Source organism: Haliotis rufescens, unplaced genomic scaffold (assembly GCF_023055435.1).
Source record: "Haliotis rufescens isolate VD_foot unplaced genomic scaffold, xgHalRufe1.0.p SCAF_153, whole genome shotgun sequence".
Classification (NCBI taxonomy): domain Eukaryota; kingdom Metazoa; phylum Mollusca; class Gastropoda; order Lepetellida; family Haliotidae; genus Haliotis; species Haliotis rufescens.
Genome location: NW_025963839.1, coordinates 276,309 through 289,894, shown reverse-complemented (window position 1 = coordinate 289,894; position 13,586 = coordinate 276,309). Strand labels below are relative to the sequence as shown.

The 13,586-nt window shown below is 40.5% G+C and overlaps 1 protein-coding gene across 3 annotated transcripts in view; it reads left to right on the top strand.

Moving 5' to 3' along the window:
• LOC124126957 (ankyrin repeat and protein kinase domain-containing protein 1-like) overlaps positions 1–9,602 on the top strand; it is a 30,609-nt gene extending 21,007 nt beyond the window's left edge. For 2 of the 3 annotated variants that reach the window (XM_048396575.1, XM_048396577.1), the window contains exons 3-6: positions 47–119; positions 7,920–7,979; positions 8,430–8,495; positions 9,067–9,602. In XM_048396575.1, coding sequence (XP_048252532.1) covers positions 47–119; positions 7,920–7,979; positions 8,430–8,495; positions 9,067–9,461 — 594 coding nt within the window. In that variant the 3' untranslated portion in view covers positions 9,462–9,602. The remainder of the gene's footprint in view (positions 1–46; positions 120–7,919; positions 7,980–8,429; positions 8,496–9,066) is intronic. The other variant, XM_048396576.1, reaches the window with a different exon arrangement.
• The last annotated feature ends 3,984 nt before the right edge of the window (positions 9,603–13,586 follow it).

Sequence of the window (13,586 nt, the reverse complement as noted above, 5' to 3'; positions counted from 1 at the left end):
TCAATAAATTGATCCACCAGACTAAACTTGAATTTCATCATTACAGATACAGGAACTTGAGGACCGTGATGCGCTGCGTGAGAAACAAATCCAAGACTTGACGGAACAGAAACAGAAAGGTTGGATTTCTATAATCTGTTGGGAATATTGAAAACTATCATGTGGTGATACCAGGTGTTTGTGAAAAGGTGAGTCAAATGAGGGAATTGTGTCGGACATCAGTTTTGTCACTGACGCATCAAATTTGGAAATTTTCCTCCACTTGGTTACCATAAAGCTTTTTGAAAGGTTTACTGAGGCCTTGAACGTTGTAACCTTTATCAAACAACTTTTGAGCAAGAGTCAGATGACGGTCTTTGAAATCTTGGCAGAAAGAGCGTGGTTGATTGTACCTCAAAATTTGTAAAATATAAACACCAAAGGCGTCCTGTGTTTCTAATGGCGACAGAAAACGTCATTAACACTTCTAACACTGTACAGTAGACATGATACACCAGCCCTGTGCTTCTAATGGCGGCGGGAAGTGTCATTAACACTTCTAACACTGTACAGTAGACATGATACACCAGTCCTGTGTTTCTAATGGCGGCGGGAAGTGTCATTAACACTTCTAACACTGTACAGTAGACATGATACATCAGCCCTGTGCTTCTAATGGCGGTGGGAAGTGTCATTAACACTTCTAACACTGTACAGTAGACATGATACACCAGTACTGTGTTTCTAATGGCGGCGGGAAGTGTCATTAACACTTCTAACACTGTACAGTAGACATCATACATCAGCCCTGTGCTTCTAATGGCGGTGGGAAGTGTCATTAACACTTCTAACACTGTACAGTAGACATGATACACCAGTACTGTGCTTCTAATGGCGGCGGGAAGTGTCATTAACACTTCTAACACTGTACAGTAGACATGATACACCAGTACTGTGCTTCTAATGGCGGTGGGAAGTGTCATTAACACTTCTAACACTGTACAGTGGACATCATACATCAGCCCTGTGCTTCATTAACACCTCGTGGTTGAAGCCATGTATGAACAACCTTTAAGGAGAGAACTTTTCTATCAGTCCCTTGTCATATGCTTCACAAGTACCCCGCTTAGAAATATCAGAGATTAAGTTGGACACATACCGGCACATAATATTCGCGAAATGAAATACGTCTCTCCATCTTTTGTTTAGTTCTAAAAGTGATGTTAAGTTACATAAATAACTCAAATCTCCTCACTGAATCTTATCGCTGACAACTATACTTACATCTAGTAACAACCATCTCGAGCATCTCGCTCTTCACCCACTCGATTTGCGGGCGCATCATGTCATGACACGTTCAACGCCCAGTGATAGAGCAAAAAGAATATTGCGGGTTACCTAATAATTTACAGGAATGTGATTGACTTCGTGCATGTGAGACGGAAGACTGGCAGTTAATGCTAGGGGCACTCAGAGGTTGACAAACTCCTCTCCTCGTTACATGGCTTATATGCGGCCTTAGATTGAATTCTCTCAATCAGTGACTCACTATTAACTCAAATGTTTTACATCTGTCGCATAACTGACCTGCCATGCACATGCTTTACATATCGTTAAAAAACTATACTGTATGTCCGCCTGTAACAATGGCACACGACGTACCAAACCGAATCGTTTTGCTTCATTTTTCATTCATTCACAATATGTCCTTTTCGTGAAGGCACGCCCTATTAAAGGATAAAGGCATGCCCTATTACTATTAACTCAAGCTATTTCCAAGGGAAAATTTATACCTGCTTGTCAAAATGTTTCTACAGGACGATGATCTCACTGTCTCACGCTCATTATTGCGGTAAACTTTCTTACAAATGTCTTGCATTCGGGGTTAAACAGCTTACAAAAGTCGAAAAATTACCAAATGTGACATGTTATTGGCAATTGTTTAAAGAAATAGAAATGCATGTACTTTCTACTCAATTACCCATAAGGCATTATTTCAATTACCCACACATCCCATAGATTTTTCAGAAAACTATTACATATAGTTGAAAAGACAAACTGTTCAAGGGAGAATATGTTATTGCAGTAAGAGCATATGCCACCATACAGTGCGGGCGCTACCCGTAGGTCAGGACATGCTTATCCTTTTCGCGAACACCTGGTGTCATCACTGATTTTCAGTGCTAATTCACATAATCTGTACCGCTATTTGCCCTCTATCCAAAATGGAATCTGTTTCGGCGGATAATCTAGATTTGTTATTCTCTTGCATTGAGGGGGCGGTCGGGTAGCCTAGTGGTTAAAGCGTTCGCTCGTCACGCCGACGCCCCGGGTTCGATTTCCGACATGGGTACAATGTGTGAAGCCCATTTCTGGTGTCCCCCGCCGTGATTTTGCTGGAATATTGCTAAAAAGGGCCTAAAAACATACTCACTCATTCACTCACTCTTGCATTGACAATTTATATATTTGCTGTCACGAGTCTAGTTTGATCACTTGGCCTAGTTGGCCTTACCTCGATCGGCTCGATCGTTCGTTCCTGTAAATGGGGTAAAACACAAAGTAAAAGTATGATCTATAGTATACATTGAGAGGTGGTTCCTTGAAATGGCAGTTGTCCCGTGGAGACTTATGATATAGACACAATAGTTTTGTTTTCGTGCTAAATACATTAGGCCCAGTTGCATGGAATTTTGTCTGCCATTTTCATTTGGCGTTGATTTGGTTAACCAGTAATATAGACATTTTGCTAAACGGTGACATTTATCACCAAATACATTCAGCTTTAAAAGCGCCCGAAGAGTTAGAATAATTAATTTAACTCTGGTATACAGACATAGGGGTAGACGTCAGTAGTTTTTATATTTGTAGGGAAGTTGTCGAATGAAACACGTTCCACGCATGTGCAGTTCTTTATTACGATCGAAGCCGAACGCTGTCTGCAGATCCGTATTTTCTTACACAGACAGCACAGGGGGGTTCAGTGGCGGTGGACCCCCCTTGTTGAAACATTAAAGTAGAAAATTATTTTGAAGCATAAATGAAAATATTATCAATTGATTATTTATACGTCCTTCGTGTGATAAAGGTGCCTGACATATCTGTGAAAGGTATCTTTGTATGACACGCGGAGTGAGTGAGTGAGTGAGTATGCTTTTAGCATTATTCCAGCAATATCACAGCGGGACACGCGAAGTAACAAGAATCTGTGACAAGTCATAGACGGAAATTGATCAGCAAAAATCCTTCCGCCGCACATGTTTTGGGTGAGTTGGTTTAAACGCCGCTTTAAATATTATTGCAGTTATATCACGACGTGTCAGCTTAATGGGGAGCTAGGCCCGAAGTGATGCAGGTCGGTGAAACCCACGAGCACGGGTATGGTGCTGACAAACCTAGAAACATAATCGGGACGAACCGGGATTCGAACCCACAATCGCGCCCTATAGACGACCGGGCCACCCATGTAAACCGACAGACCACTTTACATCAGGCTCATCATTTTCAACTTCGATGTCTCCGAATCATCGCCTCCATCGTCTTACACATCATTGGTACCCACGAGTTCTTCAACCCACAATCCCCTAACCGCATTCACATAGTCATTCCAATTATTTAAATAAATGTGAATTCAGATTTAGGATAAGGATTTGGAGAGCAAACTTTCCACCGTTCTGAGTCCTGTTTCAAAACAATTGTTTGCCTGATAACTCGGAAGATAATGTTTGCAGTACCGCACTGTCGATAGGTTTCTAACGCCCTGTAGAAATATAGATTCTGATCATGGATACAGGAGTTATAGTTGTTATATGACAGACGCGGAAATAACCACACATGATGAAACATTGTCACCTTTCTGAGTTCCATTTTGAAAAAACTCGTCTTCCTGATTGAATTGTCAGAACCGCATTGTCAAGGGTTTTTTTAACGCCCTGTTTATATAGATAAATATTCTGATAATTGGTATATAGCAGGTATAGCGACCGTTCCGTCGCGCATATACAAAGCAGAATAAGATTGACACTTTCAGGAGAGTCCATTTGAGTAACATTTAGTCGCGTAAATACAGTTATCTTATTTATACAAAGGGACAGACAGACAGACAGACAGACAGACAGACACGGTTGACCCAGTCGTTTTAGGCGGCACAATTCGCAGTGAAGAGTTGCGTCCCCTGGGCGTGCAAGAAATCTATAATCGTAGGTTCGAATCCCAGCACTATACAATATTTCGTATTTTCCTCCCACATCAAGCTAGACACACGGTGGTATAACCGAAATACTGTTAAAAGCGGCGCGAAATAATAGTCATTCAGGATATCCTTTTTGACGATCCTTTATCGATAAATTACTAGTATATCAGATAACCAACGACTCTTTAACCCACAGATTTAGTTCCTACTTAACGGACTTAAGTATGCACATGTGTTATTGCTGTGACTGAGTTAAATACCTGGGCGCATTCATCTACAATCAAATTTCATGTTCAGTAAATTTTTTGAAAATAACCAATACGAAATGCAACAGCGACAAGGCAACACTTCATCACTATGTCAGCGGCCGACATGTTTTACAAATACAACATTCAAAATGGTGGCTACCGTCGCGATAGCTTCAATGCTATGTTTGCTTGTGATAAGGTTGAGGAACTGGTCAGTAGTTCTTGGTAATTTTCCGATCAAAACACAAACATGAGTTCATGGTCTGATGGTTCTTAACAAGCCAAAATGATGTCTCATGCAGGGCGAGGGCCAGGCAAGTCGGGCTCGACCAGTTTAAAAATATGTTCCCATGGTAAAGTGAGAAGTGCAGGCTTGCAGTCAATAGATCGAGTCGTTACAGTCAATAGATCGAGTCGTTACAGTCAATAGATCGAGTCGTTACAGTGATTGATGTCATGAGCATCGATCCATGCTGAAGACATACTTAATTTCTTAGGGCACCAACGCCCAAATCGAACAATTTTGTGACTGTTGTCGCATGGTTGGTTTGGTTGGTTTGTTGTTTAACGCCGCAATCAGCAATATTCCATCTAAATGACGGCAGTCTGTAAATAATCGAGTCTGGACCAGACAATCCAGTGATTAATATCATGAACATCGATCCACGCAATTGGGATCGATGACATGCATCAACCAAGTAAACGAGCCTGACCACCCGACCTCGCTTCTTACGACAAGCATAGTCGCCTCTTACGCCAAGCATGGGTTGCTCGAGACCTTATTCTAGTCCGGATCTTTACGAGGAAACAATGCTTTGTCGCAGGATAAAGTATTGTCGGTGCCTTTGATCTTTTAGGGAAGCATCTTAGAATAAAAATAAAGACATATTTTACGGACGATGATGAGGTAGATTTCTTTAACCAATGAAGTAGGCTTAATTTTTTACCTCAACATGCAATCTGAGACGAAATAAGGTGAGACTGTAGTAAGACTTCTAGTATCACTCCACACTGTATTATCTTAGAGTGATCGGCACAAGCAGCCGAGCGCCAAACTATGACATGCTCCTAACCAGACACGTCACACTGACGTCATAGCTCGCCCCTTCGCCAGTCAAGGCGTTTCTTGCGTTTTTTTGACTGGCAGTGGGACGTGTCACTCGTGTTAGGACGTAAACGGTGGGTAAGTTTTCCGCTTGTACTTCAGAATTTTGTTAGGAAATTAAATGAAATAAACATTGTAAATATTTTAAGATTGATGTACAACAGAATACATTTTGAAGGAATCAGGTGCTTGCTTCACACAATATCTACACCCAGACGTTTGTTTAGCCTGTCACCGGGGATAACAAACGTCTGGATGTAAACATTCATACTTCGTTTCAACTGAAAAGTTTGTTCTATTTTAATCAGTATATTGCATAATATATGCTTGTAAGTTTCATCTCTGAACTAATAACAATTATTTACAACTGGACTGAAGACTATATGAGATTTTTCTAAATCTGTTCAGTCAAGCGTCAGATGTGTTTTTTCGCTCATATTTTTAAAATGTTGTCCTGCATCATAGAACGGCCAAATGTGTCAGCCATATAATTTTTACACTCAAGGCCTGCAGCTTTGTTCTTCGAATCCGGAATATATTATCAGGAACAAATGTATTTTTGCATTGCTTTTGAAGAATTGCAAGGAAATGTAGAATATATAAGAGAAAATGTGCATGATTCTCATTATTTTATGACTAAGTTAGAACGGATGTTAAATGCGAAAACAATTTGGCGAATGTCACACGGGCAATCGGCATTTAAGTCTTATCACTTTATAGAGCCACGTGTTTATTCCCTTCTTTACACAACCAAACACCGTATCAAACATCTTGTAGTGCCGGCTACAGTTTCTGCCTCAGATAGTAAGCTGATCTGTGATGGATGTACTGCCGCCATCGCTCGGAATGCTGAATTATGACAGTGTTGCAAAGAATTTTCCTGACACTGAATTACCACTGTGTTTCACACACGCGTAGTCAAGTAGACCTGTTGCTCTTTTACAATAATTGTACATCATCATGAAAATGTCCTCACTGAAATATTAATCTGTAGCATGTCGAATATCGACGTTTGTAATACTGTGTAGCCCGAGACACCAAGCGACGTAAAATGGACCAGTTTCAGAGTCTAGTTAAGAGAGTGTTTGTATTGGGGAGGGTGGGGACTAAAACATCAAGCAAAGTCACTCGGAACAACAAATAATTTACGATAGGTCACAGCACTCTACATTTAGTAGCCTGTTATCATCAATTTGCAAAGGCAATATGTACACAGAGAAACCATCAAGACAGTAGTCGATTTGACGATGTAACAATTGTGTTAAATGCCCATTGTCCACAGACGTTGAAATGCACGAGAAATATATTTTCCTCCAGAATTACACTGGTGGGCGTCCTATCCTGGTCAAAATATATATAACGATGTGCATTGATTCTTACTCGCAACAAATACCTGAGTATAATTTAAATATACAGTAGTAATAACATAGCAGGCAATGAAAATTAGAAAACAATGTTCAGTATTTGACCTGTATGAGCGAAGTAGGTTTGCTATTCACAGTATTGATACTCAATTGCAGATATTATGCAACAACGCACCAACTTGCGGGGACCATTTCATTGTCATAACGATTCCACCCACAACTAACGAAGTCAGACTAAAATACTAATCATTCCATAATTGGGAATTAATGGTAGGTAGCTGATGTAATACCATGTTGTAAAGTTCCAAAATAATAAATGCACATATTCTGTGTATTCTGTGTACAGCAATATAAACTAACATGTTTAGTCCTTAGTCCTCATAATGGTAACATATTAAACCCTAAAGAATGACATATGTCTACTAGCCTAGTCGTTATGATATCTGAACTATTGGGATGTTTGGCAAGGACTACAGGAGGAGTGCCAATTTTTATCGCTGATGTAGTAATGTTCATTTATGTTGTATGTTGTATGATTATATTATTATGACAACAAAATAATCTATTCAGTTCATGCAACTTCAACCAAGAGAAGAGATATATCTCAGAAGTGATTCAATAAATAAAAGCAATATAAATCTAATAAATATAAGTGATTTCCAAAATTTGTCAGTCATGATATATGAATAATGCCTCTACTGCAACAAATGTATCATAAGTTAAGTTCATCAGTAAATTTGAAAGTCACACATTTGTTGAAAGGCAAAAGCTTCTCTGAGGCCAGTAGTTATAATGTTTACCTGCAATATATAGTTTTCTGAACAGCAAATATGGGGGTTTTGGGTGGAGGGTAGCCTAGTGGTTAAAGCATTCGCCCTTCGCGCGGAAAAACCGGTATCGATTCCCCCACATGGGTACAATGTGCGAAGCCCATGTCTAGTGTTCCCCGCCCAGATATTGCTGGAATATTGCTAAGAACCTGTAAAACCCAACTCACCCAACCCAACTGAACAGCATATTTTGTGTTTCAGGCTCGAGCGACCCGAGTCACGGAGAAAGGGCTGCACAGATGACGACAGCGACGACCCATGGTAGGTGGGAGAAGCCAGCAGGTGGTAGATACTGTCACTGTCCAACTTTGTACGAGATGAGGTCACATCAACATGTAACAAATATAAGCCTGAAAGTTCACTCCACAAACCTTCATATGAACAGTCTCTACAATAACAAGCTGATAAATGTAATCTCTTATCCTAATAATTTGAAACAAGTCAATTGTATTGGCAGTACCACCATAAGGCTCAATCCAACAAGCCTGTACAGACGCGTGGCTCAGATGAACAGCAATCTCAATGTTTGTGTTGTATTTATGATAGAATCTAGTCGTTTGAGTGACTTGTTAGTCGCTAGACCTTATATTTATACCTCTACTAAGATGAATGGTTTTGAAATTTTAAATACACAAACTTTGTCGATTATCTTGTATGTATAATGCTTATTTAGTTTGTATTGTTTTCTGAACAGCATGATGTGTGTTTCAGCCTCGAGCGACCCGAGCCAGACCGCGAGGACACCAGTGAAGACCACAAAAAAGCCTGCTACACAGGGTAGGTGGGAGAACCCAGAAGGCAGAAAGCCCACACTTTAATTCCTCCAACAATTAACAAGCTGGGGTATAGACCCGTGGGGGTTCTGACTTGCTTCTTGCATGTCATCGTATACCAGTTGTGTCGATCGGTGCTCATGTTGTCAACCACTGGACTGTCTGTCTGTACCAGACTCCGCCATCTTAGTGCTGGACTACTGCTGAGTGCGGCGTAAAACAACAAACAAACAAACAGACTGACAAACTCCAATGTCATGTCTTATAAGATCTATCTAATATTTCCAAACAACTGTACTGACAGTATCATCTCATAAAGCTCAGTCCATCAAACGTTGACACTCGCCAGCCACACACTGAATAATGTTACAACAACTGGAGGTGACAGAAAGATTTTAAACATTGACTACATAATCCTTGATTACATGAACCAGCTGTCGTCCTTCCCCTTGATCCTTGCGTTGTCAAGTGTTGGAAGTGGTTGATGACGTACCGTGTCACCACGTTGAGGTGTGAACCGTGTAGATGTATGACGGAGATGTCTGGATGTGTACAGAGTTTACTTTGTGTTACAGCGACTCCATCACCAGCAGACTGCAGGGACCTCTATGAAGCCAGCAAGGCCGGGAACCTGGAGAAGGTGAAGCGGCTCCTGTCTCGGGGCGTCGACGTCGATTGTAGGTGGAGGGGCAGGACACCAGTGATTGGGGCAGCATGGTATGGACACAGAGACGTGGTGGAGCTCCTGGTGGGTAAAGGGGCCGATGTGTCACTGGTGGACAAGGACGGTGACAACATCCTTCACTTCGCCTGTAGGGGAGGAGACTTGGAGACGGTGGAGTTTGTGCTGTCTCTGAACGCGGTGGACATCGACGCCAGGACCAACTACGGGCGGACGGCGGCCCACCTGGCGAGACGCTATAGATATACGCGAGTGGCGGATCTCCTCGTGTCCCGTGGCGCTCAGTGACGTCAGTGTCGTGTTTGTGTAGACGGTGGGGGAGACCTGACAGGGACGTGGTGTGCCGTTCACGTCGTCGTGTGTACATATGTCTTTATTTACGTCAAACTGTTTGTTGTTTTTGGATGTGAATAAAACTTGTAAAAACTTTGTCAGACATTTTGTCATTTGTTGTGTTTGGAACTTCGCATCATCAGGTAAGAAAATTGTTAACTGAGTGTAAATAGAGATGATGTGTGATTGGTATGTAAGCACCGCACCTCGTGATATGTTCATGCATGTCGTCATATATTTCTGTGTTAGTTTTACGCCATAAGTTTGTAATTAATCGTGAAAAACACAAAAAAAAAACCCTGTTTGTTTACATCTTGCTGAGTAGTATAGGTAATGATGGTTCTGGCTCACTTCCACTAGAGCCAGATTCATATACCTATACCATCACTACAGAGAGAATTTTTATGCCAAAATGATGATGCGATTCAATGATAGTCATGAGATTAAGTTAAATTGACTCCAGCTCACCACCACCTGGAGCCAATGATATAAATTTTTATAGGTAATGATGGTTCTGGCTCACTTCCACTGGAGCCGGATTCATATACCTATACTGCTACTACAGCTGGCATTTTTTATGCCAAAATGATGATGCGATTCAATGATAGTCATGAGTTGTATTAAACGAAACTTCAATATTAATTAGTAATGGATAAAATTTACTATAGCCCACGAGGATAATGGAAAGGTATAGGAGCAATAAAAAAATTAGCCACAGCGGCTAAGGTATCTAAAGATGTGGCCAAGGATTGGTTAAAGAAACAAGCGTTGTGGCAAATATATTTTCCGGCACCGCGTTATATACCGAGGAAGAAGTTTGATATTTTTACAACGAATGAAGTTCATCAGGCTGACCTCTTGTTTCTTCCCCACGATAAGGTAAGACGCAAAACGTATAAATACGCTCTAACAGTAGTGGATGTGGCTAGTCGATACAAAGAGGCTGAGCCATTAACCTCGAAAGAATCAACGGAGGTAGCTAATGCACTGAGCCGCATATATAAAAGCGGACCACTAAAATGGCCTAAGCTATTTCAAGTAGATCCCGGTCGCGAGTTTATGGGATCGATAACAAAACTGTTAACAAAGCACGATGTCAAAATCGTCCGTGGTGAAAGAGAGGCCCACCGCAGTCAAGCTATCGTCGAAAGATTTAACCGGACATTAGCGGAACGTTTGTTTGGCTATCAGTATGGGATCGAAATGAAATCCGAGCGATTGAGATCAACCGAATGGGTGACACGATTATCAGCCGTTGTATCAGCGCTGAATAATGAAGTGACGAGATTAATAGGGAAGAAACCATCCGATGCTATTAAAATGAAATCCGTGACTTCCGAATCTTCAGCACCGAGGAGAGGCAAAGAACGAAAACTTCCGGAGAGTAAGGGTAAGATATTTATACCAGGCAGGTGAACTCGAAGGAGGCCTACGTCGTGCAACCGATCCGATTTGGTCTCTTAAGACGTATAACATTAGTCGATTGGTTACGAAAGAAGGAGAGCCTATTCTTTATTATCTTCAAGATGGACCGGGTAGGGCATTTGTACGAGAAGAGTTGTTCATAGTTCCCGACGGTACGGTATTACCACCATAACCATAAGCATAGGTAGTTACACCATCATTATCAATCCATCTCTTTGTATCTAAGGGGGATAATGATGTCTTGTTCATTCTTAATCCATATATCCTATGATAGTAACTTCTTAAAGAGTTCATCTCATGTTTGAACGTTCTACCATTATATAATGATTCTTTATACCGTTCGTGTTTGATATGCTTTTTTACCACATACTTCTTAACGACCTTGGCTTTTCTTATCTCTCCATTATCGGACTTCTTTATAGAATACATCTTAGGTCTTAATCCTACATACTCCGCTATAGGGGTCCCAGCACATTCATCCTTCATCTTACCTAACACCTTTTTATTTACTACGCTGTGCAGTGGATTATCTTTTGGGTAATCGCTCGTGTCGTACATATCTATTTTTTCTGCCATATCTTTATACACATCCTCGGTTTTTATTTCCATCAACAAAGAATCTGTGTCGGTATATAAAACCTCGCATCTATCGCCGTATTGCTTCTTAAGTTCGTTGTAATAAAAGTCATACATTAAGTGTCGAGAATACTCATACCGACGTACACCGGTCTGTTGAATTTTATATTTCTCTTCTGCATATGCAACGCGGCTAAGTCGTTATCGAATATCTTGCTTCTGTTAAAAGCCGGACTGGCTATAAGTTTCCTGAGTCTTTCTTCCTCATTAGATCTGACTAATTTAACATCAACACGCTTCCTTAGATTCTCCATGGTTTTACCAAATACCGAGTTATTCATGAGCTTATATAGATTCTTTTCGAAATCGCTGGTAGCTATCTTTCTTAAATCTGTGTTCAACCTTATATAGGGCTCCATCCAAGGGCTTTGATCAAACTTTAGAACTCTGTGTATTTTCTTAAGTTTCATACCTAACGATAGATACAACTGGAGATTTCTGTAGTGAACTATATATTTTGTGTTTATCCATCAAATTTGGTACGAGTTTTTCTACGTTAGCTAACCTACTATTACCCATCAAGGAGCGTTGATATTCCGACATCCAATCTTTATTAACCATTAATCTTTCGGGAGCTAGCGGATAACTGTTATGGTCTTTATGTAACGAACTTGGATATTTCAAGTCAACTTCTAGTATGTACCCTTTATTCGCATCATTCACATTAATATTATGGATATCATCAATCCACTCAAAACCACCCGTGGGTAAAGGTTGACTCATAGCCCATCCGTACAAATTGTTAGCGTTGAGATATAATATATGCGTGTCGGGTTTACTCGGATCGTATCCTTCCACTAATTTATTATTAGCCTTAGAATACCTTTTCGCTGCCATCGATATACCACCTCTTAATCCTTTCTCAATAAACAAGTGCATATCATAATCTGTGAGTAGTTTTAGTTCTACGCCGGTCTTCTTCAACAATGCATCCCACGATAGTCCGGGACTGGAATAGTACCATGCCGGGTCCAAGCTGTATTGTTTTAAACATGTCTTTCTAAATATCTCGAATATATCGGCGAGTAACAGTACATTGGTTTTTAAGTACAGATCGTGATAATCGCCTAAATTCTTACAACCTAATTTATCCCAGACCGTCAGAGCGTGTTCATAATCGGCATCTGTTATTCTAGATTCCGTCAAGTTACTATAGAATGATTCGAGGGGTGGTAATTCAGTTTCTTCGAATCTAGACCAATCATCCATATATTCGTAAGGATATACACCTTTTCTCAGCAACAAATGACGAGTTATCTTATCGGTATATTTATTTGTTATCGCAAAGTCATCGGGATTGTTCGCATTAGCTAAATTGTCCAGGGAAGATAACAGAAACTGTACAGAGTCTATGAATCTAAGCCCATTACTTTGCTTTATTCTAGATTTCCCATCCTTGTCCCTATAATGTATAGGTTTAGTCAACGAGAACGATATGTATTTTTCCATATTGTTAGGAATGCACGTTAAACCGCCGTCGGTCTTTGAGATAGCTTGCATAATGAGATGTGAATCGTATCCCCTAAGGTTGTGAAACACCACGGGGATGGGTATTGTTTGAGAATTCATTTTTAGTTTCAAGTTACACTCGTTATGCGCGGCTCCCCGATAATTACCTGTGACGTGACAATGATCTCTTACGGAATCCCCATCCAGGGGTTTATTACAAACGTGACAACTCGTTGACTTCTTATGGACCCTCCAATCATCCCTCGTCATACACATGGGTTTCTTACACGATAGATTTTCCCTGATTATTCTCTCTTCATTTTGTAAATATTCTAGAAACTTTCCCGCTGCATCGGGACCTCTGTAAATCACGGGAGTGTTTGATTTCCCATCATACCTTACAACTTTATATCCAAACCCACAAGGAATATGTTCTTGAGTTTTGTACGTAAAACTACTATCTTGATTATTATGGTTGGTATTTTCTATGGGTTTGATAAGCGCTTCGAAGTCGGCGTAAATTACGTACGGTACTGGCATTTGATTACAATAATGTTCAAATTTTAATAT